General features: G+C 40.0%; 1 protein-coding gene across 11 annotated transcripts in view; it reads left to right on the forward strand.

Moving 5' to 3' along the window:
• PIGN (phosphatidylinositol glycan anchor biosynthesis class N) overlaps positions 1-26158 on the forward strand; it is a 183897-nt gene that overhangs the window by 119797 nt on the left and 37942 nt on the right. For 5 of the 11 annotated variants that reach the window (XM_046672266.1, XM_046672275.1, XM_046672267.1 and 2 more), the window contains one exon: positions 7379-7689. The exons of 1 other annotated variant lie outside the window; for it this stretch is intronic. In XM_046672266.1, coding sequence (XP_046528222.1) covers positions 7379-7502 — 124 coding nt within the window. In that variant the 3' untranslated portion in view covers positions 7503-7689. 5 more of the 11 variants (XR_006890180.1, XM_046672269.1, XM_046672274.1 and 2 more) reach the window with 5 other exon arrangements.

Consider the following 26158-nt stretch of genomic DNA (forward strand, 5'->3'; position numbering starts at 1 on the left):
TTTAAGTGAAGTTATTGCTTTTTTTATTGTTGAGTTGTAGGAGTTCTTCGTATATCTTGGATATTAACCCTTTATCAGATATATGATTTGCAAATATTTTGTCTCATTCTGTAGGTTGCCTTTTCACTCTGTTGATTGTGTCCTTTGATGCACAGAAGTTTTTGATTTTGATATAGTCCACTTTATCTATTTTTATTTTTGTTACTTGTGCTTGTTTGATTGTTTTTAAAAGCGGCTTTGACCCATTGCAAAATTTTCATTTAACATCTAGCATGAGGTTTTTCTTGGCACTTGTGTGGTACCTCCGGCCCTATTCCTTGCATTCCTTTGCACAACCATCATGGGAATAAAGCGTTCATCAGAGCAAAAAATAAAAGCAAAAAGAGAGACTACAGAGGCAGAAAACAAAGAGTGAGCATCATTCAAACCAAGGGAAACAGAATAGTGCATTAGCGTTTGGGGGCTGAGAATGCTTTGATGACCCCCACTCTACAGCATGGGCCATAAGAAAAGGATGTTACTCCATGTTTCAGTACTATAATTGATTTATGATACATATTAAAATGTTATATAATTAATTAATGCCCTCTAGGGTAAAGGCTATTCTGTAGAAATATTTTGTGGTAATAGTATTTTTTGTAATGGGAGCTGCCCTGTGCATACAGTGACTCTATGTCCAGATTTACCTGAAACAGTCCTGGTTTGTGCCTCTTGTAATCATTACACCCGCATCTATACAGCATTAAAAATCCCAGATGGATGGGAAGACGAGAGAGACATGGCCAGTTAATAAGTTGTGTGAACCCTCAGTTTATCTGTCTCAGTGCTTCATCTTCACAGAGCCAAGTCCCGTAGGTTAGATGGGGTGCCCGCTTGGAGAGGCTTCTTGAAGGCAGGTATATAGGGATTTCAGAGCTCAGTTCTCTTCTTCAGCTGCGGGCATGGGCCTATCCTACAGAAATTCCCCACATACTCTCCTGGTCGTTCCTGCTGAAATATCTCCTTGCTCTGCTCTGTCTGTCTTGTCTTTTGTTGTATCATATGCCCACTTAAGAAAGGAAGATGGTTGCAGAGGGGAGGGTAGAGGGTGAAGGGGCTGGAATAGAGAAAGAAAATGAAATCTAAGTTAGTGAAATTAGGCTTTCTAAATGAAATTGCCCCGATTGATGCTGCAAGGTGAGGCTTTTGTTGCTGCTGCTGCACTTGTCGGTAAGTCAGAATTCGAAAATCTCTTTGTATCCTTTACGGCAGTAATGGCACATACTGCCGCAGTGAACCATGTGGTACAGGGCTAATGGGCAGGAGTGGTTCATGCATCTTCATAAGCGTCTAATTGATTGCCAGGAAAAGGCTTGGATAATGGGGGAAAACATCCTTCAAGATTCAGAACTAAAGCACCATTTAGTAGGGTTCACATATCAAAACTTCATTATTCTACTTTTTCCGGCTTCTTATTTGTGAGAATGTTGCTTTTAAGTTTTGATTTTCTAATTATTCCTATGTGAATGTATATTTGAAAAGCTGAGCTGTTTCTTGTGATGTTGCAGATACTGTTAATCTCTCTGTCGAGTTCCCCGAGTGGGAACTGGGGTTATTTGAGCTGTGCTCCTGCAGTGGTTCCCTTTGTGACAAATTTTATTTCTAAACTCCTTTGTATTAGTAACGCAGTTAATAACTTCAGCCATTCCATGCCCATTATTCACAGGAAAGGAGTGTTATCTTTTTGTCCTTGCTGTTTTATTGCTTTGTGAGTGCAGAAATGGTGAGAATCTGTCCCAGAATTTTAGAGGAGTGGGAGCTAGCCCACCCCATGCATGGAGGCTGGCGTGTATCTGTTATCTTTATAGTGTCATCGTGGTGCCTGCAGTGGGTTTTCAAAATAGGTTTGAGAGATTCCTCAGCTGTTCATTTTCAGGTTTCTTTAACAATAGAGATTGCATTACTGGGGCAGGAGACGGTGTGTCTGTTTATGGGCATAGTCTAATGTTTAAATGCATCTTCACAGCAGATTTTACCAGAATTAAACTGAGACTCTTGAAGGAACACGCTCCAGTCAGCATAATCAGCCGAAACTGCGGTGTAAGTTCAGTGGGTCCCTGGAGAAATTCATGGCCTCAGGTGTTCCTTTAACAGCCCTGTGAAAAATATCCTGCCCAGGCCACAGAACTGAGTTGGGCTGACAGAGCTGTAATTTAGTATTTTCTTCTTTTGATCTTTTACACTGTATCTTCATCCACAGCAGGTCATAAACTTTACAGAGTACCACCTTTTATATGGCGAACTGAAAGAAGTGCATTTTTTTAAACTACAGAAAAAATGCCTTTGAGGTAATTTTCATAACCATAAAACATATATGTAAATTTATGTTCTAAATGTATTTGATATGAGGTGAACAGAGTCAGCATCATCACTTTGCACTGTGGTTTGGTTTGATAATGATGTTCATTTGGACTTTGTTTCCTACGTGCACTATTGTTATACCTTATTAAAATACAAATGACAACTAAAATGTCTTTTCTCTTTTTATATAATGAAAACTTATGATTATGTTCAGTAATATTTTAGTACCTTTCTAAATGTAATGAATAAGTGCCATAAAATATCTTTACTCTTACAATGAATACTAAGCTTTATTGAAATCGGTGATCCTCAATCTTTTTCCTTCCCAGTGCATCTGACAGATATAACCTGCTTCTATTGTCCCTTACCCTGAGGAGAAGTACAATCAACTTTGTATCACCCGTTGCACAGGTTGAAAGGCCTGCCTGGTGGTTCTGTGTTCCCTTCCACACACAGACCCTGCCCCTCTCTACCGTCACACATGTACACCTTGAGAATAGCTGTTTTAAGTGATGTCAGATAGTCATAGGGGGAAGATGGGAACAGCCGAACTCATTTCAAGTTGAAATTTGATGCTCCTTTAACTCTGCTATGCTGAGATGACACCAAGACTCGATTGATGGAAAATATCACAGGCTAAATGCCTTGTGGCTCAACTGCATGGAGATGAACTTCACAACCGTTCCTTGCCAATAACATTAGCTTAAATGAGCCAAGAGTCAGTAATTTCAGGCCGTTGTAAGGAGATATGTGATCTCTGTCTTTTATAAATAGACTTTCAGTAAGTTTGAGGATGGCTCACCTACTGGTTTTACAAAACTTACTTTGTTAAGAGATCAAGTTATATTTCATATTTTAAGGTAACTTAAAATATTAAAAGTGATAAAAGGCCTAAAAGTGATAGCAAAATTTAACAAACAAAAGTCTGCTAGAATGTAATCTTTTCTTTCTTCTTTTTTACCACTTTATTGAAGTATAATTTACATATCATAAAATTCATTCATTTTAAGGTTTTAAATCACTTCAGTGATTTTAAGCTAATTTATAGAGTTGTGCAACCTTCACCACATTCTAGTTTTTGAATATTTCCATCACCCAAAAAATTCCCCCAGAGTGATTACAACCTATCCCCATTCCCATACTCAATCCCAGGCAACTACTAATCTGCTTTCTGTCTCTACAGATTTGCCTATTCTGGACGTTTCAATGAATGCAATCATACAATAAGTAGTCTCTTGCATCTGGCATTCCACATGGCCTAATGTTTTTGCATCCATTTATGTTGTAGCATCTATCAATACCTTGTTCCTTTTCATTGCTGAATAGTGTTCCTTTGTATGGATATGCCATCTTTTGTTTATCCTTTCCATAGTGTCATCTTTTACAGTCCTCATGGCTTTCCTTTATCTACCTGACTCCTGACCTCCTTGTCTGGTCTCCCATGGAACCCAAACTCAGATTGAGTTTTACTGGATTTGATCCTCAAGACCTAGATTGGGCGGTTTGTACTCACTCACTCATCTCATCTCTGACGCCAAACTTTAGTCCCCGGGTTGGAGAGTAAACATTCTTACAACATGAAGAAGTCATCACCATTGTATGCAGCTTGTTGGATTGAGGATTTTGATCTCAGGAACCAGTGCAGATTTTGAAATGTCCTGTGAGAAACAGACACTGAATAGAGTTGAAGTTTCTGTGGTAAATATGATCTCAGCCTAAGAGTTCTATGGCTAATCCTACCATAATTTGTAAACATCATATTAAATTATATCAAACTTATAGAAAATAAGAAGTTTGTCACTAGCTTATTTTAGAAAATACTGAAAGCATATAGAAAAAATAAGAAGTCACCCATAATTCAGTGTCTCAGAGATAAACACTGTTCAACATGTTGATGTATATCCTTTTAGCCTTAATTTATGTGCGAACATATACAGGATTTTGTTTTGTTTTAAAATTGACTTTCTATAATAATTATTTCCCCATGTCAGTAAATACTTTTGAAAGCATGAAGGTTACTGTAACTAGAATGGTGTGAGGGGAAACATGCTAGGGAGAGAGTTCAGAAAGACAGACAGTTGGTATCACTTATGGTTGAAGGTCATTGCAAGGAATTAGGAATTTATTCCAAGTGTAAGGTGAAGCATTAGGCTCTTGAGCAGGGAAGTGATTTGATATGCTTTACGTTTTGAAACAACACTTTGACCATGGTGTGGAGAACATATTGTAGGGATCAAGAGAGAGAAAGGGAAGACTGATTCAGAGGCCGTTGGAGTATCCTAAGCTAGAGATGATGGCAGCTTGGACTAGGGTAGCAATTCAAAATGGTGACGAGAGGCCGGATTTGAAAATGTTTTGAAAGAGGTGAATAGAATTTGTTGATGGATTAGATGTGCTGGGAGAACAAAAGATAGGAATCAAGGGTGACCCCTAGGTTTTTTATCTTGAGTGACTAAGTGAATGGTAACACCATTTCTAGAGATGGAGAAGGCTCTGGGAGGTGGGAGTTTGATGAAGAAGGATATAGGAAATTAAGAGCTGGGTTTTGGACATGCCAAATTTAAAATGCCTTAAATTTGGATGGTGGTGGAGGGAGCCATGGGATCTTGGGAGAGTTTTTCATTTGTTTTTAGGATGAGAGAAATTACGCATCTGTGTGGTGAAAGAGATGCTCACGTTAGAGGGGGAGAAATTGGCCATATAGGACAGGGATAGTTGCAAAAGTAAAGTCCTTTGGTAGCAAAGTTGAAATGGGATCCACAACAGAAGTGGAGGAGTTTGTTGTAGACAACATCAGGTGCAGGAGGAAATGTGGACACAGATATGGGTACCTTAGTAGGTTCGGGGCGAGAAGAAGTTCTCTTTTAGGATTGCTCTGTCAGTATTTTCTCAATAAAATTAGCAAAGTCATCTGCTGAGAAGGGATAAACTTGAGTTGCCTTGCTTTGGAAGATGTTTAAAGCAAGATCAGTCAGCCAATTACCCAATTCTGTGTGTGATCAAATGTCAGCATGGCTCACCTAATTTTAGTAACATAAGCTTGTCTATTTTGGCATGTTTTTCAAGAGAATTCTGTTAAAATCAATATCTAGATAATTCTGTTCCCAGCAAAACTTGATAGGATGATAAATAAATCTAGTCTTTTGATCATTATTTTCATTTTAAAATAATGATCAGTGATTTATTTCCTCTGTAGCTAGTAAAGTTGGGAAGTGGCTTTGTAACTTGTAACATCTACATAATTAAATGGTAGGTAAGCTCTATATCATATTCGTTCAGGGTTAAAAAAATGTACAAACACATGCACATAAATTTAAGTAGAAAAAAATCCCTGGTCCAATATCCTGTTGCATTATGTATACAGTGAAAACAAACAAAAGTTTCACAAATCTTACTTTAGTGTTAATATTTGCTTAGCAATTAAGGATCTGATTTTATTGTTTTCCTTTTTACGTCAGGAGCCTACCCTAGACCAGAACGAGATTTCTAACATAGCTAGTTCTAATTCTTGTTTTTTTAATTAATCAGCTGTTCTTTTTCTATTTCAAATTGACTTTATAAGGTGAACCTAGAGAAAGATTCTAAATAAGAATGTCCTAACCAGTGCCTTTCCAAGGAAAATCTTATCAAACTATAAAACTTTACAAGTGGAGTTTCTCACTTGAAAGCTGTAACAATACCAAAACCAAAGGCCTGAGCCGAGTAGAAGGCCCTTCTCTCCTGGCCTTGGGGAGGCCTTGCCTGGGGGCGAAGACCTGGCAGCACGTGGAAGCTCTGCTTAGCTTGGCCTGGGAGAAGCAGTCTGGCATTTGGGGGCTGCCCACCTGTTGGACTGGAGTTACTGAGAAGGTGGGAGGGAGACTTGTCCCTTAGTCTCCCTGTCCTTCTAGGTGACGGACTGTTTAAGTGCACCCAACAGTCGCCTTGCCAGATGTCCTGAGGCAAGTTCCCTGGGGCTTGTCCTGTGGGCCATTTCGGGGTAGGAGCTTCTGTAACCAACGCCATGACTCCTGTTTGCTGGGGGGTAGAGGAGAGGAAGAGGGAGAAAATATGGCCTCCCTTCACGAAGCCAGCCTGGTTATAGGCCTGCTAAAACGTCCCCCCACTTTTGCCGAAGGATGTAAAATGTGCGAACCTATTGCAAAGTCAGATGGTTCAACGTGGCTCTGATAGGCAGTGTAAATAGACCACTTGCCCGTCTGCACTGTAGCTTAACTTGGGCGATACTGTGCTGGTACCACTGATGAAGCCTCTGCTTTACTGTAAATTTGTCAGATCTGTATCCTAAGTTTCTTCCCATACTTATAAATTTATCATCAAGCCATAGCTGTGTAGACAGTACAATAACTGTGTTTAGAAAGAAAAACTGCACATTTCCTATTGCTGATGGATGAGAACTGATAACTGAGTAATTTTAATAGTATTCATTATTCTTCTTTTTCCAAAAGTCTGAGAGACAATAGCTTTGACTTTGAGATTAGTAAAGAGATGTGTCCTTTTTCCTTTGTTCAGATTCCTTGACTAAAATTTCACTTCACTGAATTTGAGTTTGGCGAACATTTTTCTTTCTTTGTGGTTAGTCGTTTTGTCACAGTGCTTCTATCTTATGTCAAAGCATCGGATGGCATGCTCTGAAACGTCAGAACACTTAACCTGGGAACATCCTGGGGAGTCCGTGGATATTATTCAGAGGGTCCAAGACTTGAAGGGGGAAAATTATCTTTATTTTTCTAAAAGCTAGATTTTGAAATTGAGTTTCTATTGGTGACAAAGACACAGGCACTGCTAATATCAATCAGATATTTTCATAACATATTATAGTTGTTGGAGATATCTCAAAAAGTTATTTACGTTCATCACTACTTCTGTAACAAATTTGTTTTTTTGACATTTTGATATCTATTTCCACATCATTGGGATCCTTTGTGATTCTGTGTATTTTATATATACATTTTAAAACATTATTTGGAGGAATCTTCTCCTTTTCCTTATACATGTTCTTTCTGCCTGTAACATATTTCTTTTTCTCCTTCTGTAGCATCAGCCACTACGTGATTGTCATGTCTATGACCATGGTTCTGGTCTTTCTCAATGGCCTGGCACAGCTGCTCACGACAAAGAAACTCACACTGTGTGGCAAACCCAAAAGCCATCTCATATGATGGTGCTGAAGCCGTCATTCAGCCTCTGGATCTCGTTTCGCCTTCTCCTTGTAAACTAAAATCTTATCAAGGATTCCATAGGAAGATGGATATTGATGCACAGTACGTTATGCTCCTGTGAAGAAAATTATATGTGGAATTCTGAATTTACAGGTTATCTGAAATAAAGGAGCTTCCATTTTCTTTAGGTTTTGCATGTGTGAAATTGTGATTATATCTGTGGGAAAGCATAAGAAAGCATTCTCCATTTTCATTTTTTTCCATTAGCTGGCAGCTCTTCCCACTGATGCTGCAGAGCACCTGTAACAATCTGGTCCCCAGCTCTACAGCTGCCCAGACATGCAAAGGAGCATGTGCTCCTGTGGGGACAGGACTGACCACATCCAAAATCAATGCTATGGCTGAACTTGAAGGAAGTCACCAAGTGGCACCATAAATATTTATCAGCTCTCAGCCCTGGTGTTGCAAGTAGTTCTGACTACTAAACAATAACACTAAAAAGACAATCAGGATGTATTATTTCAAATTTAGTAAAGCTTCAGTCGAAAGCAATGTTTTCAATTGTTGTCATTTTTCTTCAGTATGCAACAGTGCTGTCTTATGCTTCGTAGTGCTGTGTCAGGGTTTTCACAGTCAACCAGCTAGATACAGGTTTGAACTTCATTTTTTTTCACTTCTGGATTGTCATGGAATTTCTAGAGATAGAAAAGTAGAAAATGTTTAGTATTTGTGTCTTGTTCATGGGAAAAAATTTACGGGATTAGTTTTTGATTTTTTGTGTTGTTTTCTGAGGAAGATTGGCCCTGAGCTGACATCTGTGCCAATCTTCTTCTATTTTATGTAGGATGCCACCACAGCGTGGCTTGACGACTGGTGCTAGATCCGCATGTGGGATCCAAACCTGTGGACCACGGGCCACCGAAGTGGAGTGCACGAACTTAGCTACTACGCCACCGGGCCGGCCCCTAAAGGATTAGTTTTTAATTGTAGACTCAATATCTGTTGCCACCATAGCTTTTATTATGATTTGTTTCAACAGAATTCTTTAAATCAGTGGTTAAACTTTCTAATATCATAAGAATCAATGTTAAAATTGCTTTTCTATCTGATTGTGAGATTCTAGTCCAAAGGTCTTAAAGTCCTCTCATTAAATTTAGATTTCCATTCGTAAATTAATTCTAATGGACAAAATTTGTTGTAATTTTTATTTGGATGTTTCTTAAAGTGACCTTTACATCTCACTGTAGAGTTGGCCTTTTGCCCATGGTGTGCTAGCAGATTTTGGCTGAAGCTAAGCTTTGCTGGTCTGAGTCCTGTTTTTAAAAGATAATTGCTTTTGAATTAAGTTATAGCATTACCAATTCACATCATGATGAGGAAGCCTTCTCCAAATTACTAGATTTTTCAAATTGGCAGGTGAGTGAACAAATACAACTTAGAAGACAAAAAATCAGTTTGGCAAAATGTGCTTTCTTAATTTCTGTTCATGATGAAGTATAATTACAACATATTTGTGACAGTACTTCATGGCGTACGAGCAGAAGCATTATAGTACCAAGAAGAAAGCACTGATGTCCCTGTGAGAGCTCATGCCTCGGGCTGTAGTGTAAAATCTGGGTGGACAAGTAAGGAGCTGCTATAGCAGATGGTGACGTTGGCAGGTAGAGAATGCAGGAGCTTTCACGTTGCCTCAAAGGATTTTTAATCAGTTTTTTCAAAAGTCAGAGAAAACTGACTTTATAAACACTTACCATTTAACTCCTTTTCTATCTGGTTTGCCTTTCATCTTTTCCTGGATTTTCAAGCAGAGAATGAATGAATATTTTATTACGACTTTGTAAAAGGTGTCAGTGCTCTACCTTTATTTTGCTGTTTGAAGTATGACTTTTTCTTAATACTGTTTTGAGTCAGTGTGAGTTTACAAAGCAGGAGCATGCGCCTGCAGCCGCAGGCTCTCCGCGCTCCCTGCAACTGGGCCCCCGAGACTCACCTCAGAGCAGAGTTTGCTGGACAGGCCTTTTCTGTTACACAGTTCATCAACTCTCCTAAAGTGTTTTGCAGTGCATATTTTTATATTGAATAGCAGAGAAAAAATAAATAAGATTTATGTAAAATGTATTTCTGTTTAATTTGCTTTTTCATTCTAACTATGAATACCAGATTTCCAAATCAAGACTTAAGACATTTGCTGAGTAACATCATTTAGATTAGGAATTGCTATAAAAATTCAAGTGAGCATATCAGGGTAAGAAAATATCAAACAACAAAAAAGCCATAGTGTGTTGCGTGAACCATGAATAAGTCTTGGAGGAAACTCTAAGGATTTAGGAAACTAACTGCAGCCTATCCACAATTTACCAGTGTTTTAATTCTCTGTATTGTATTTAGTGTGCAGTATTTAGAACACAAAATGCTTTTTCACTTTTTAGGGAAATAATGTTATAAATGGTAGCATATTCTTACAATAATCCCCTCAAAATGATTTAACAATGATAGAGTTGAACTACATTTAATCTATTCATCACTTATGATATTGATTCTAGCGAAAAACTCATTCCAAATTTCAGCCAAGTCGGATATTAGGAACATATATGTCCACCCAGAGCCCCTACCTTTACACCCTTGTTATGGTAGACTGGGGACCCCTTCGCTCCTCCACCTTTTGATACATAACTGTGCCATCAAAAATGTAATTTCTGGTGGAGCTGGCCCTGGAGGACTTGGGGTTGGGGAGGATTGCACAAATATTGTCCCTAAAGACAGGCACTAGATGCTGCAGGGTTCCAGCTCTCCTGGGGAGGACTGGTTGAGCTCCCGTGTGTCCGCCAGACGCCGTCTATTCAGGAGGCCTGAGGAGAGTGAGCTGAGTCAACTCAGTCATTTGGAGAGGACCCCTTCGGGCCAGTTCTGAGGACTGCTTTAAGAGACCAGAGACACTTGGTAATGCTCACCTTTTCAGAGTTACTCTTTTTATGTCAACATTCTCTTCATCCTCTCTAAAATGCTTTACAGTGGGATTGTTACGGTATGTGTTTTCAGTACTGTGGTAATTACTATCTTGTAGCATTTTCCCATTTCTACATCAGCGTGATTTGTAAGAAAGGTGGGTGGGATTTCTGCACACAATACTCATTCTATAAAAAAAACATTTGAGAAGATATGTCTCACTTACTAGTTTCCTTAGAGACACTAAAACAGATCACAGCTGTTGCTCAACTCACCACCCTTAGAATCTCAGTATTTATTTGCGACATAGCAGCATTTCTCAAAGGATGTCCCTTAGAACATGAGTTCCTTAGGATACAAATAGATGTCATAATAAAAAGGGTTCCCTGACCAAATATATTTGAGAAACGCTTGGTCAAACAAAGTTAACTAGGTGTATTTATTGTAGTACTTTGGGAACTGAACTTGGTATATGCCTCGTGGAGGGAGGAAGATAGCAGTAGGCCAAAAATCCCACTCGCTTGATTACAGTCCTGTCTTAAACTCTCCCTCCAACTGGTAAACATACTTCAGAAATGTCACCATACACTTTTGCATAAAAACTTCAGTTTGTCACAGTGTTTTGAAAAAAGGCGTTGTAAGCTTAACTGAATCTTTTCCGAGAGCTGGAAAACCATTTTCATTTTAACCCTTAATGTGGGAAAACTTTAAAATGAGCTATTAATTTTACCTGCCTCTGTATAAATCATGCCTGTTATCATTTAGTCTTGCATGTAGGAACCTTCAGTCCTACAGGACTGGCATCCAGTTCATCACAGATCATCGGACAGCCCTGTTAGAATTTGGACTAAGTCTTTATACTTTCTATTTTACCTCGTTTACCAGAAAAATAAATTTAGAACAAATATTGGCTTATTTTCTTGTGATTTGCACTGTAGAAGGTGATTACTAGTTACATTTTTGTGCGTTCCTTGTTTTTTCTCTTTTACTTATTTCTCTCTTCCCCTGTTTTCTGTCTTTTCTACTCATGTCGTTCCGCTCTCTTGGCCTCACTTAGAACTCCATATGTATAGGGACGTGTTTTCCTTCATGAGGTAGTCTCTGCATTCGACATGGATACAGTGTGAGTGAGTACAGCTCAGCTGTGCCACGTCTGCTTGGCAGTCTCTTCTGGAGTAGCTGTGTTTCCGTTGCTAACCGTGTCTCTGGCAGGAGCCCCGGGGTTTGTTATGACTCTCTGCTCACCACAGTTGACTAGTTTAGGGTGTGCATCTGAGTAAAGGGGTGCAAGCCGGGCAAATCTGAGTTCTTTGCAAGATTTTCAAGCTAGAACAGAGAGAAAATTTGTAAGACGTGGAGTTTAGGAGCTGTTGTTGGCTAAGTTTAATTGAGATACTCCAGTACCTTCCAGTAAGTAACCTTCCATCACATACTTATTATCCGATAAAAAGAGGGACTTATGTTACTGGTATTTCTAAGAACACAGTGGATAATGACAAGTCCAAAGCTCCACTTAAAATGTTTATTTTTGTATATGCTTTTTACCTTATGCTTTCTAAATCGGCATCGATTGGGCAGAATGGTTCAGTGATGTTTCTTCTAGGTCCTTGTGGCTGCATAGTCTGCTGCCCAGTTTCCCTTGGCTCCAACCATTTTTTGACCCTTCCCAGTTATTCTACAAACCATTCATTTCCTAAAAGATTTTGTCTGCATCTCTGTTGCTTATAATCAAGAACTTCAATTGATGTGCATGCTTTGAATGTGTTTGTAAATGAATCTCTTCAATATTCACTGTGATTTCTAATTATGGCTTTTAAAAACAATGTGATAAAACTTATATAGCCCTTACAATGTGCCAGGCATTGTTTTAAATGCTTTACAGATACTAACCTATTTAATCCTCATAACAACCCTGTGAAGTAGGCTTTTTATGATGATGCCATTTTACAGATGGGAAAACTGGAACACAGGATGATTATAAATAACTTGCCCAAGATCCCACAACTAGTATGGGGCTTTTTGTTTTTAACATGGATAGTTTTCCCCAAAACATTCTATTCTGGAATCTACATAAAAGCATTTGTAGATTTTTGCTTCTGAAAACGCAGTCACTGTGCCTAAGCAGGTGATGTGAAAACTAGACTTTTTCAGCTGTGTATGTATAATCAAGTGTAAACAGTATAATTAGAAAAACATGCTTTTAAAATTGCCTACACGTGTGCAGTTGGCATGGGCACACTTGCACCAGACTCCTGACATCCACCTCTGAGGCCTGTGTCAGCTGTCTTCCCGATGGTATATAAAGCAGAAGGAAGAAGCATCTCCTCACTCTTCTTTATATTAGCGTTAAAGCATGGAAGAAAATATGGGCTATTTTCAAGTACTTAAGGTTTTGTAAAGACCTGGAAGTCCAGAGTACACTTTGTACATTGGGCTGAATTGTGGCCCCCCCAAAAGATATGTCCACATCCTAGCCCCTGGAACTTGTGAATGTGACCTTACATGAAAAAAAGGTCATTGCAGATGTGATTAGGTAAGAACCTTGGGATGAGATCATCCTGGATTATCCAGATGGGCCGTAAATCCAGTGGCAGGTGGTGTTGTAAGAGACAGAAGAGGAGAAGACAGAAGGAGGAGAAGGCCATGTGAAGACAGAGGCAGAGATTGGAGTGATGCAGCCACAAGCCAAGGAATGCTGGGAGCCACCAGAAGCCAGAAGAGGCAAGGAAGGATCCTCCCTTAGTGCCTTCAGAGGGAGTGTGGTCCTGCCAACACCTTGATTTAGGACTTCTGGCCTCCAGAACTGAGAGAGAATAAACTTCCATTGTTTCAAGCCACCCAGTTTGTGATAATTTATTATGGTAGTCCTAGGAGCCTAGTAGTTTTGGAGAGGTAAATTTTACAGAATCATCAGCCAGTCTTCTAACGGAATCACAGCCTTGTGTGGCTAACTCTTGTAATTTACTGGGCCATGACTTTGAGTACCATAGTTCACCCTGATATGTGAATATAAAAATATCAGCATATAAACCTGAAGGTGAAATTAATTGCTTTCATTGTGAATACTGCTGATGATATGGCTTTTCTGGAACATTCCTGTCATATTATTCAGAAAGTAATAAAAAGATTCTGAGACTTTCCTTTTCTCTTTGATATTTTTGGCATTTATGTGTCTGGACTCAATTGAAACCAGAAAGTTGAAAGCTTGTGATTAAGTCTAATTGTCCTTTAAACCGTTGCCCTCAGGGGCTTACTTGAGAAGAACCCCACCTTCAGGAACACTGCGCATCCATGACCTAGTCCAGAATGGAGGAGGGACTTTTCCCACAGGAGCCCTGCATGCAAGTCCTCTTGGTCCTGATCCAGATTAGGTGTAAATTAGACATGCCACCACAGGCCCCCGTGACAAGGCCTGGCACCATCACAAGAACATTCCCTGAACCCGAGAGTGAAGCCTTCGAGTGGCGTTTCTTTTCTTAAGCCACGAGTCCTGTGTAATCTTAACTGACATTCTGGTTTATAAGGTCTTATCTCATGTCAGTCTGACGGCTAGAGCTGCTGTTCTTAATGCTTCCAGGGCCTTGGAGGCTGACAACTCATTGGGGTCTGAGATGAGAGAATAATAAGGTGAGGGCTTGTTAGCCATTCCCGTGGTCTCTGCACTTGAGAGTTTGTATGCCTGGAGGTTCACTGGTCCCCTTATTTTAACTGGTAGACCTGCTCCTCCAGGAGGCTGCTGACACGGGGGACAAAGCTGGTGAGGCCTGGATCTGGCTTTATGAGTTTGGCCCAGTGCAGTGAATGCTTTGATGGGAACTGCAGACATGCATGACTCCTGTCACTGCGTTAGGTGAAGTTTATTGAAAGGCCAGTCGTTACCTGTCCTGCAAGGGACTCTATTCTGCTCTCCCCTCCCATTCCTAGTCACCCCTCTCCTATCCTCACCCCCAGCTTTATTGTTGCTTTTCTGACTGGCAATTTGAAGTTCTGGACTTGCTCCTGAATATATCCTGGAGAGTGGCAGTCACCAGTACTAAACACCCCAGTCTCCTCCTCACCAAGTTCAACTTTTTCAGATTGAGCCAGTTCAACTGGCTGTGAACAAAACAAGTGCGTTTTCCTTCAAGAAAGAAAAGGAGTTTCCCTTCCTTTCATGCATCCATCTACCCAGCCATCCTTCCATCCCTCTTTCTGTATCTCTCTTCAAAAAGCTTTTCTTGGACCCTTGTATGTCAGCTATGAGGTTGGATTAAGGAACTTGAAATGGTTAGAGACCCTACACTGACTTTACAATCACCTTCTCCTGAGGCTTTGCAGGTGGACAGAAAGGCTAACAGGAGACTAAGGAAAAAGAAGAGAGCAGGAGAGATTGAAGGGTTCTCTGGATCAGTTTGCCCAAAAGGGACAGAAAAAATAAAAAGTAATATAAAGCCATAAGAAGAATGGGACAGTCCTTCTCTTTCCTCCAATGCTTCTTACCCTCCCTTCTTGTCTCAATCAAAATTATATTCCGCACGGGAGAACTCCATGGTGGAGACACAAGGACGTAGAGGACTTGTGGAAGTGACTCTCACCAGGTCACTGGCAGATGCCGTATCGCCCCATCTGTGGCTTGTCCCTGTCTGTGACCCACTTGAATTCTCCATTGAATTCCTTTGCCTCTGGCGACCATTTATAGCTGTATAGTCTGTGCTGCTTTTCACACGGAGAGATGATGGTGCTCACCTGCTGATCCGGAAGACAAGCACGTTGAATTGCTCTTGGGGAAGCAGGGTAGTGTTGCTATCTATCCATGAAGACTTCTTTCCTTCTCCCTCTGAGGGTAACTTCCTTACTTGGGAAGCAATCCCAAAACCTTGGCCTTGTTAGCTCCATATTCTAAGGAGCCAAGAAACCGAGTCACGCAGTTGCTGTAAAAGGAACAGTGACATCTCTTACTTGGAAAACTCCAGTGACTTTGATCTACATGGAAATGTAGATCATTTTCAAATGGCATTTTGTTGAGAATGATTATTCTTTGTCGCACAATGCTTTTCTGTTTAAATAATTAGAATCACAATGTGCTTAAGAAGGAGTAGAAACCCCCTTCTAAAAATTTTAAGTAGAAAATTCCTGAAGCTTTGTCAAGAAGACTATTTTTTCTGCTAATACCACCTAAATAATGGCATTTTCATCAACTGAAATATTTGTAAAACCTTTTAATTTCTTCTGTTTCTTTTTTCGAGCAGTTGGTCTAAATGGCCTAAGCTTGTCCCAAGATGTTTTGATTTATTCTTTCAGAGATGCTACGCCTTAGAAGGACAAACAGTTCAGGAGAATAAAGTCAGTGGAATCCCTCTGCTAAGTTGGTGCTGTTTCGGATCTCTGCTGTCACAATGGGCCAAGAGAGACTCCCCCGGGGGGACCAGGTCCATAAAGGCGTGCAGCACCTTACAACTGTCAGACATTCTTATTGTGGCCATTGTTGTCATTATTATGAGCAAGGGGAAAGAGTTGGAAGTGGATTTGCCAGCTGCTCCATAGGATCTGTCTGTGGATTGCAGGATCCAGCGCTAGCAGCAGCATGGCGGCAGGAGGGCACAGTTTAAATGATGATATTGGAATGTAATAAATGCTGAAAAAAGGAACATTTAAATAGAAATGAGTAGTTATCATCCTGCTGTCTTTTTAAAAGCTTGTCCATTAGGGGAAAGCAATCCTTCTCAAACCATGCTGGTTTGCACATTTTCAATAGTTATGGTTCCACATTGGTCTGTGGTGACAAAAGTGCCACTTCCTTCCTACTTCTCTGGCAATTTCTGATGTGTCTGTCAAGTCCCCAGAGCAAATTCATTCTGGAATGTCTTTTGACAGGAGTGGCAGTAGCAGCCTGTGAAGGCTTTTGGCATTCTCCGAGTGAGGAGAGCATATTGGGTACATTTTGAAGTAATAACAGACATCAACTTTCCGTAACTGTTACCCGAGACATTTTTAAAGTAGATTACTCTCCAACTTGAAAAGTTTGGCTTTTTAAGAGGGGCTGTAGGCTGCTATTTATCTTTGCTTTTCTTCCAGGATTGGTATAATTTGTCATTGGTTGGCTCTTGGGGCCGTGGAGTCTGTGGTAATCAGACACACAATGAAACCTTTTACCTGCTTTTGAAATTCAAGAAAGGCTAAGATTGCTTAAATGTGTACCATTCTTTAGAATTTATAGTCCTGGATCTTGTTCAAATTGGCTGCTCAGGCTTTTTGTATTATTTTGTTTTGTTTTTTCTGCCTACTTTAAAATTATCTATTGAAAAGGGATATAATAGTATTAACCTTGTCCTGTCATTTATATCTCAATATTCACATTTCTGGAACCTTAGAATGCTATTCCTAATTAAGTATTCTGTGTAATTCTTTTCTTGTTCCTTTAACAAAAATTTACTGAGTTCTTGCTGTGTGCCACTCACATTCCAAGGAATGGAAGAGATATGTAAACAGACAATTGGGTTATCATGATAAATGTGATATAACTAATATATATTCCAAGCTCTATGAGAGCCTAGAAGGGAAACTGATAACTTCTGGCAAAGTGGAGGGATTAGGGGAGATTGCACAGATCTAACATTTGAAGAATGGCCTTGTTGAGACAGTTATCATTAACTTGGAAGGGTTTAAGATGCATGGATAGCAATAGTCTAGGTAAAAGACTAACTGAACTTGAATTCAGACAGAGACCACGGCAGGAGGTGTATTTGAAATCTTTTGCAGGCATGTTGAATTGACTGGATGTAGGGGCTGGGGATGGGAGAGTCACAGATAGTGGATATTTCTGCTTGGATATTGAGTGGATGTTGGTACCTTGGCTTAGGTAAGAAACCCAGGAGAAGGAAGGCATTTAAGGGCAAGATAATGCATTTTATTGCAGATATGCTCAATGTGAGATGTCCAAACGCAATCCTGGGGGAATGTCTAATCATGCCCCAATGGCAGATCATCGGAGGCTTGCCTCATCAAGACTTAGAGACAAGTTGTAGGCTGAAAAGGTACATTTGGGAGTCATCCTAAGCATGCCACATAAGTGCTTTTGTGAAATAGTCTGCGATGATGTTTCCAGCTCTATCTTTTGTGCCTCACTTCTCTCGTGCTTTCCTGGCTTACTCAACTACATGCAGTTGCCTCCTGTCTTACTCTGGTCTTACATATACCCTTCATTGTGCCTGAAACACTCTTTCTCTGGTGTTGGACAAAAGCAAAACAAAACAAATAAACAAAAAACCAAAAAGGGGCAAAGTAACTGTCTCTCAGTAGGGAAATAATAAACATACTTGTTAATTTATATGGTGGAATACAATTCAATGGTTAAAATGAATGAATTAGGTCTATCGTTATCAACATAAATAGATCACAAAAACCTCATATTGACTGAAAACAATCATGTTAAACTGGATATGTACAGCATGATACCATTTTTATGTATCATGTACTATACATATGTAATGAACACATATATAAGTAAAAGAACTGACAACATTATAATGTTAAACTTTCTCATCCATGAACATGATGTATCTTTCCATTTATTCAGGCCATTTTTATGCCATTCAAAACAGATATAATATTTTTGCATAGAAATTTTGTGCAATTTTATTAGCGTCCGTCCCCAATCTCTTTCATAGACTCAGATCAATGGTTCAATGTTTCTTCCTATGGCAAGAATTCTCCCACTTACTTGTACCCATGAGAGTGGTTGAGGTTTCCCATAGCATCTTTAAGAATGAGGACTATGTCTTATTCATTGTGACATTTCCAGTGCTTAACCAGGGACTGGCATGTAGATCATGATGGTAAGTTTACAGGTGGCTGTTGAAGCCATGGGAGTTAATGAGCTCTTCCAGGGGTGCATATGAAGACAGTAAAAAACAAAGGGGAGCCGAGACAAGTACCAAAATTTGCAGGGCCAAGGCTGGGGTTTTCGAGGAAAAGAAAGCAGTGAAAGAGACTGATAAGGACTGTAGAGAAAGGAAGGGGCTAAGAATAAGAAGAAATAATGCCCCCAAAGTCAGAGGGGAGAGAATTTCTAGCAGATCATATTAAATGGTATCAGGTGGCTCAGATAGGCCAAGTAAGATGTGGACTGGAGTTTCCACTGCTTGAGGGAACCCCTGGAGCCCTGAGTGAGAGCAGAGAGAGGCTGGGAGAGAAGTTTGACTGGGAACAATAAGACGGTCCGTGTCTCTTAGCAGCTACAGAAACCCAGAGGTTTTCTCGCTTGTGAGGAACTTCTGTTTTTTGTTATCTCATTCTTTGCCTGTTGTCTTTGTGGGTACTTCTGCAGTGGACCGAAGTGCTTTTAGGTTTGATTTATTTGTTTGTAGGGTTTTAAAGTTCCAACGTATATCTAAAAGGAATTAACATGCGTAAGCCTATTCAAGTGGTTCTAGTCATCTAGATGCTGAACTCTTTGTGTTCTAATTTCTTTTTAAAAAGACCCTACTTTTAGCTGCCCTCTGTATTTGGTAAGAATACAGGCAGTCCTCACTTTCCACCATTCTAACATGCACAAATTTCAGTTACTATGCTTTAGTTGAATAACACTGGTCCCCCAACAGCATGGGTCAAATTTCAGTTGCCATGATATATTAGCTGTAAGTGACTGCATAGCCAGCTCAGGTGGGCTAGTGGTTAAGATTTGGTGCTCTCACTGCCACAGTCTGGGTTCATTTCCTGGTCAGGGAACACACCATCTGTCTATTGGTTGTCATACTGTTGTGGCTGCATGTTGCTGTGATGCTGAAAGCTATGCCACTGGTATTTCCAATACCAGAAGAGTCACTCATGGTGGACAGGTTTCAGTGGAGCTTCCAGACTAGACAGACTGGGAAGAAAGACCTGGCCACCGACTTCTGAAAAAATTGGCCACGAAAACCCTAGGAATAGCAGCAGAACATTGTCTGATACAGTGCCAGAAGGTGAGAGGATGGTGCAAAAAGATCTGGCAGGCTTCCAGTCTGCTGTATACAGGGTCACTAGGAGTCCGAATTGACTCTAAGGCACTAACAACAACAAAAAATTGCATAAAATACAAACTTCACAACTAGCTCTTCAGTGCACAAATCACTGTGTAAATAGCAGATGTGCATCATGATCAGTGACCAATCGTGTTACTTCTTTCAAAGGCTGTCAGTGGTCGATTGGTCAATGCACATCTGTTATTTAGTTCATGCACGGACAGCAGAGTGTGTAGTTGTGTTGCCTCCTTGTCTCTCAATGATAAAACCACTTGACATTGTACAACAATGGATAATCAAAAGAGGGAATTAACCAACAAAGATGAAATTGCAGCAAAGAAACCCAAAGTGATAACATTGTAAGTCAAATTCGAATCAATGTAAATCAAGTTATAGGAGAAGTAGCTCACCATGGGACTGCTGACACTGCCACTGTTGAGAGACTGTAGATATGCAACCGGAAAAACTTAGTGAAGGCGAATTTATCAACACAAATGAGGAAAGTGGTTGTGATGAAAGGGATAAAGATGTCCCAGACATAGTGACACTGGCAAAAAACTTTACGCTAAAGGAACTCTCAGAGATATTTCATGACACTGAAATAACAAAGAATTAAATGGATAAAAATTTTGGATCCAGACTTAAAAAGGAATATGACAACGCACCAAGGCACAGGAAAGATGTTTACTCTATACCGTAAATTATACAATAAAAAAAGAGGAAAGCAAGCTCTGCTCAAACCACTCTTGATTAGGTTTTTTTGCAAAGAAATATAGCACTTCAATACTTAGTGCTTCTCACATTTTAAATTACCATGCACTTCCTAAAAATATTAAACATGGAATAACCATATGACCCAATATTTCTCCTCCTGGGTATGTACCTAAGAAAAATGAAAACGTAATGTCCACACAAAAAATGTATATACAAATGTTTATGGCAGTTTTGTTTATGATAGCCAAAAAGTGGAAACAACACAAATGTCCATCAACTAATGAATGGATAAACAAAATGTGTATATCCATACAATGGAATATTATTCATCAATTAAAAAACTGAAGTACTGATACATGCTATGACATAGATGAACCTTAAAAACATTAAGCTAAATGAAAGAAGCCAGTTGCAAAATGTCACATATTATATGATTTAATTTATATGAAATGTCCTGAATGGGCAAATCCAGAGAAGAAGAAAGTAGATTAGTGGTTGCCTGGGGTTGGGGGTGGGAGTGGGGGCAAATGGGGAGTGACTGCTAATGGGTATGGAATTTCCTTTTGGAGTGATGAAAATATTCTGAAATTAGATTGTACTGATGGTTGCACAATTCTGAATATACTAAAAACCACTGTGGTGTACATTTTGAATTTTATAATGTGTGAATGATATCTGAATAAAGCTGCTATTAGTAAATTGCAATATACTAAATATTAGTTTTCTATGTTTTTCATCTCCCTATACATTTATAACCAACAGTAAGACAGTTCGTAATGTTCTGACAAAAAATTTGAAAGGGCACAGAGCAATCTTAATTTTTCCCATTATGAAGATTGCTTAACATGGTTTCAGCGAGCACAGTCATTTTCACAGTCCTGCACTGTCTTGCAAAGCAAGGACTGCCAATAGTCTCTATACTCTATAGCAAATATTCAAGCTTAATCCTGACTTCTAAGTTAGCTCTCTTTGATATGGTAGGCAGAATTCGAAGATAGCTCCCAATATCCTTGCCCCACAGTGTAAATGCTATATATAATCCCTGTCACTTGAGTGTGGTCCTGACTTGGTGTCACTTGAGTGTGACTATTATGGGATCCTCCCCCGATAGGTTGCATTATATAAGACTCCATCAGGGCACTGGAGGGGATTCCTCTGCTGCCTTGGAAGAAGGAAGCTGTGAAGTTGTGCAAGGCCATGTGGCCAGGGCCTGCAGGCAGCCTCTAGGACTGAGAGCAACCCCTGGCTGATGGCCAGCAAGAAAATGGGAACTCAGTCCTCTAACCACAGGAACTGAATTCTGCCAATGACCTGAATGATCTTGGAAGGAGACCCCAAGTTCCAGATGAGAATGCAGCTTTGGCAACACCTTGATTTCAGCTTTGTGGGACCCTGAGTGAAGAATCCATCTCCGCCACGCCCAGACTTCTGACCTACAGAAACTGTGATGGGTGTTGTTTAAGCTGCTAAGTTTGCAGTAATTTGTTATGCAGCAACATAAAACTTATACACTTGATGACAGTTGCTGATACACAGTTGACTTAGTTTTCTTCATGGAAATCCTGGTGGAGGTACCTCTCCCTCCAGAGGGGAGGATGGGCAGGTTTTCCAGTAGCCTCTATATAAAGCCAGGGCATCGGAGTCTCAATGTTTCCTCTCCTATAACGTACCCCACTGTGTGTGCAGGCAACACCTGGCTCTCTTCACGTCACCCAGTGGGGTTGCAGCTCAGAGAAAGGATGCAATGATGTTACTCTGGCTACCACTATTGCCACGTGTAATAAACTGTCTTTTGTCTCTGACCCAGAAGTCCTATGCCTTCTGTCTGTATTCGTGATGCCTTGTTAGCCTGCAAGTAGAGTGACAAATCAAACTCTGACTTGACATATACCACAATTTGTTTATTTATCCATCTGTTAATGGGCATTTGAAATATTTCCAGTTTGGGGTTATTATAAAGAAAGCTGCTATTAAACATCCATGTATATGTCTTTGTATGAATATATATTTCCTTTTCTCTTCTATTTACCTAGAAGTGGAATGGTTGGATCACATAGTAGGTATATGTTTATTTTTTAAAATAAGTTTTCAAACCATATTCTAAAGTGTCGTGTCACTTTTCTATTCCTGCCAAAAGAGTATGAGTCCCAGTTCCTCCATATCCTTGCCAACACTTGTCATGGTCAGTCTTTTTAAATTTTAACCAGTTTAACCTAATTAATCTGTGTGTAGCAGTATCTCACTGTGCCTTTTTTTTTTTTTTATGGTGAGGAGAATTGGCCCTGAGCTAATCTCTGTACCAATCTTCCTCTGTTTTATGTGGGATGTTGCCACAGTGTGGCTTGACAAGCGGTGGTGGATCTGCGCCCAGGATGTGAACCCCAGGCCGCCAAAGCAGAGCATGCAAACTTAACCACTACGCCACTGGGCTTGCCCCTATCTCACTGTGATTTTAATTTGTATTTCCCTAATGACAAATGTGCTAATAAGCTACTGTCCATATATCTTCGTCGGTGAAGTGTCTTTACAAATATTTTGTCCGTTAAAAAAAACCCAGCTGTTTTAAAGTCCTCATCTGCTAATTCCATCATCTCCGTCATTTCTAGGTCTTTCAATTGACTGTTTTTTCTCCTGGTTATGGATCACATCTTCCTGCTTCTTCACATGTCTGGAAATTATTTACTGTATGCTACAAATTACGGATGCTGCATAGTTGAGTGTCCAGATTTTGTTGTCTTCTTTAACAGCATTGAATTTTCTTCTGGCTGGCAGTTAGTCTGCAGATCATCTTGCTATTTTCAAAGGTGGTTTAAAGCTTTGTGAGGGTAGGTCTAGAGTGGCCTTTCTGGGGTCTTTACTGAGTGCCGGGGGTCAGCGACATTTCTCCCCTCTGACTGGTCAGCGCTTGAACACCTCCCAGACCTAGTCAGGTTCCAGTAGGTGTTCACTCTCAGTTCTCCAGCATTCTTTGACCAGACCACAATCTGGAAAGCGCCTGCAGTCATAAAGGGTATCATGGGGCTCATCTCTTAGGGATCACAGTTTTTGCTGCCTTTCGCCCAACTTCTGAAAACTGTAATTTCATATATTTTGTCCAATGTTACAGTTGTTTCCTGTGGGAGAGCTAGTTCAGTACTAGTTAATCTTCCATGGCCAGAAGCAGAATCCCAAACGTGCTGTAATGGGGAATTTCATTTAGAAAGGGAGATTAGAAAGGCGGGGGGGGGGTCACCTGGCCTCCCGAAGGAGCCAACTTTTGCCTCCTGACTGGTTCCTCTGAGATGAAGGAAAAAAGGTTATTAGGATGGATTTAAAGACATTTTGCCTTGTTTTTGGTTTTCAGCAAACTCGTAAAACAAAAATGTGTCTAGGGCTAGTCCTGGTACGTTCCCTACACGCTTCACATTCGGGGTGTGATTTTTTAAAAAGCTATTTATTTTGTTAGTCTAAAAAGTAAAATCCTTCATGTGGTTAATGAAATATCCTGAAGGAATATTAAAGTTTGAAAATGATGTTTATCTCTGGCAAAAAGTGGACCTCAGCCCTCCAAAACACTACATGCATCAGTTACACAGACGCTAAGTTTGTGTCAAAAAAGTCGGATGAAGGGACCCAGGAGACTGAGTCTTCTGAAACTGTCAACCTGGGGCAGGTCCTTGACACCTCTGGGTTGTGTGTGTGTGTGTGTGTGTGTGTGTGTGTGTGTGTGTGTGTTTTCTTCTGTAAAGGAGAAAGTTAGACTAGCTCCTTTCTGGCTTCAAGGTGAGAAGTAGAAAGCTTTTGTTATATGCATGTGGTTTCAGAATCTGTCCAGCAGTCTTAGGTCTGAACCTTGGTACCACTCTCTCTGGAGCCCCAGCTTTCTCATCTTAAAAACTATGATAACATTAAGGTTATTATGAGGATAAGTGATAAGAAGTATTTTGGTTAGCCTGGGGCATGGCACAAGGTAGAAGTCTGTGATAAGCCACAAAGAACGAAACTCCTAGAGAAATAGATGGTGAGTAATGGGTGGTGAGTAAGCGCTATCTGCCCCTGTGTACCGAGTGCAGTGGTTCGACAAGTTCAGGCTGATAGCCGAGTGTAACCCTAGTGAATGTAAATCTTAAAAAGGAAAAGAACAATTCCAAGCTCTTAAAAAGAGAAGGAGGCAATGATTTTTATGTGTGTTTGGATCAAATGGAATTGTTCCACTGAATGTGCACAAGCAATCCCCTTAGGGCTGGCGAACGCAGCCAACAGCTGTTTCTATTTCTGGTCTTCAACTTGATCTCTCCCACTCCCAGCCTCCCAGCTCTCCCAGACCAGCTGGAGGTCCTCCTGGGTGCTTTGCTAAGCTTCCTTTCCCAGAGGAAGCAGGAGTCTGTTCTGCGTTCTCTGTATGTTCTCAGTGATTCCTCTGTTCCATCCCTATGCCCATTACTTTCCAGACAGTCCCCTGTGGGTCCCTTTTGCTTTGAGCTATTGCCAAAGCCTCTGACTGCTCTTGTCTCAAGGTGGGAAGGAATAAATAGGGGAAAATAGGTAAACTTTGATACTGTTGGTTGCTGACCCAACATCAATTACCTTTGTCTTTTTAACTAACTGAACCTCAATTTTGTTCAAAGTGGCTCAATAAAACATTGACTTCAACCTTTGTAGTGGGTGTGGCCAGGTGAAATAGTCTGGCCAATGGGATGTAAGAGAAAGTTGCCAGGAGAGGCTTTTGGAAACGCTCTTTATAAAGCAGTTAATTCAGTAAGTCATACTTTTTACCCTTCCTTTCACCTTTCCTGGAATGCAGAAACATGCCTGGAGGTGTAGACTTCTGACAAACACGGGGCTGAAGGCCATGCGTGGTCTAATAATGAAGGAGCAGACAGCTGGAAGTAGGGTGGGTTACTGATGGCACCGTGGAGCTGCCAAACCAGTCCCAGAAGACCTACCTCTGGTCTCATTATATGAAAAGAATAAAGCCCTTGCTTTACTTAAGCCACTGTCTAGTCAGTTTTTGTTATTTTCAGTTTAATGCAAACCTAAGTCATACTACTTTAAGTGGAAAATTAAGATAAATATTTGTTTTTGTCCACGGGAGAAGTGATAAACAACCCAGCATAGGAGGTATTTAAGCAAAGGCTAGATGGTCGTTACTAGGGATATTTACGGGGATTCCTGCAGGAGGTGGAGAGTTGACTTTGGCAGAGAAGCAGAATGTTAATTTATAAAGAAAGTCATTTGAGATAAAAGTGGCTTACAGCGCCTCAAAGTGAAATTCTAATTACCATGAAATACAATTTCTTTATTACTTTAGCACTTAAGGAAGCTACACTTCTAGGTGTATGATATATTTCTGTTTCCCACATGTTTTCAAATCTATGAAGATTGAAAAAAACCTGCCAATTTAGGAAACAGCAGAATTTCCATACAGTGTGTCAAGTACACCTTAATTAAAAAATAGATTGTTTCATGTCTATCCTTGTAGGACTTCTAATTAGGCATGGCAGGTTGAATACGTGTATCTTGATTCCTTCCTGAAACCTCACTAAAGTTAAGGAAATAAAAAAATGTATAAACCCACAAAGACAAAGATAATATAAGAGTTTTGAGAAGCAGACAAGTGATGTTGAGACATTTTTATAGAAGATGGAGAATGGAAGAAGGGAAATTAGTAGAGGAGAAACAGATAAAAATTTGTGCCTGCAGCCTATAGCAAACATCATATTTAATAGTGCAATATCGTAGGCTTCCTGCCTATGATTAGGAGAGAGACAAGAATGCCTGCCATTGAATTCTCTACTTCTATTCAACATTGTACTGGAGGTACAGTGAAACCTAAAATAATACCATTTGCAATAGCAGTTCAAACATCAGATGTCTAGGAACAAATCTATTAGAAGCTTTTTAAGATTGCTTTACAAAACACTATATAATGTGTTTTTATATAATGTACTTAGAAGAAATTAAGGAAGATCTAAATAAATGGAAGGATTTACTATGTTCATGGATTGGAAGAGAGAATCGTGTAGAGAGACAATGTTG

This window comes from Equus quagga, chromosome 9 (assembly GCF_021613505.1).
Source record: "Equus quagga isolate Etosha38 chromosome 9, UCLA_HA_Equagga_1.0, whole genome shotgun sequence".
In the NCBI taxonomy this organism is placed as follows: Eukaryota; Metazoa; Chordata; class Mammalia; order Perissodactyla; family Equidae; genus Equus; species Equus quagga.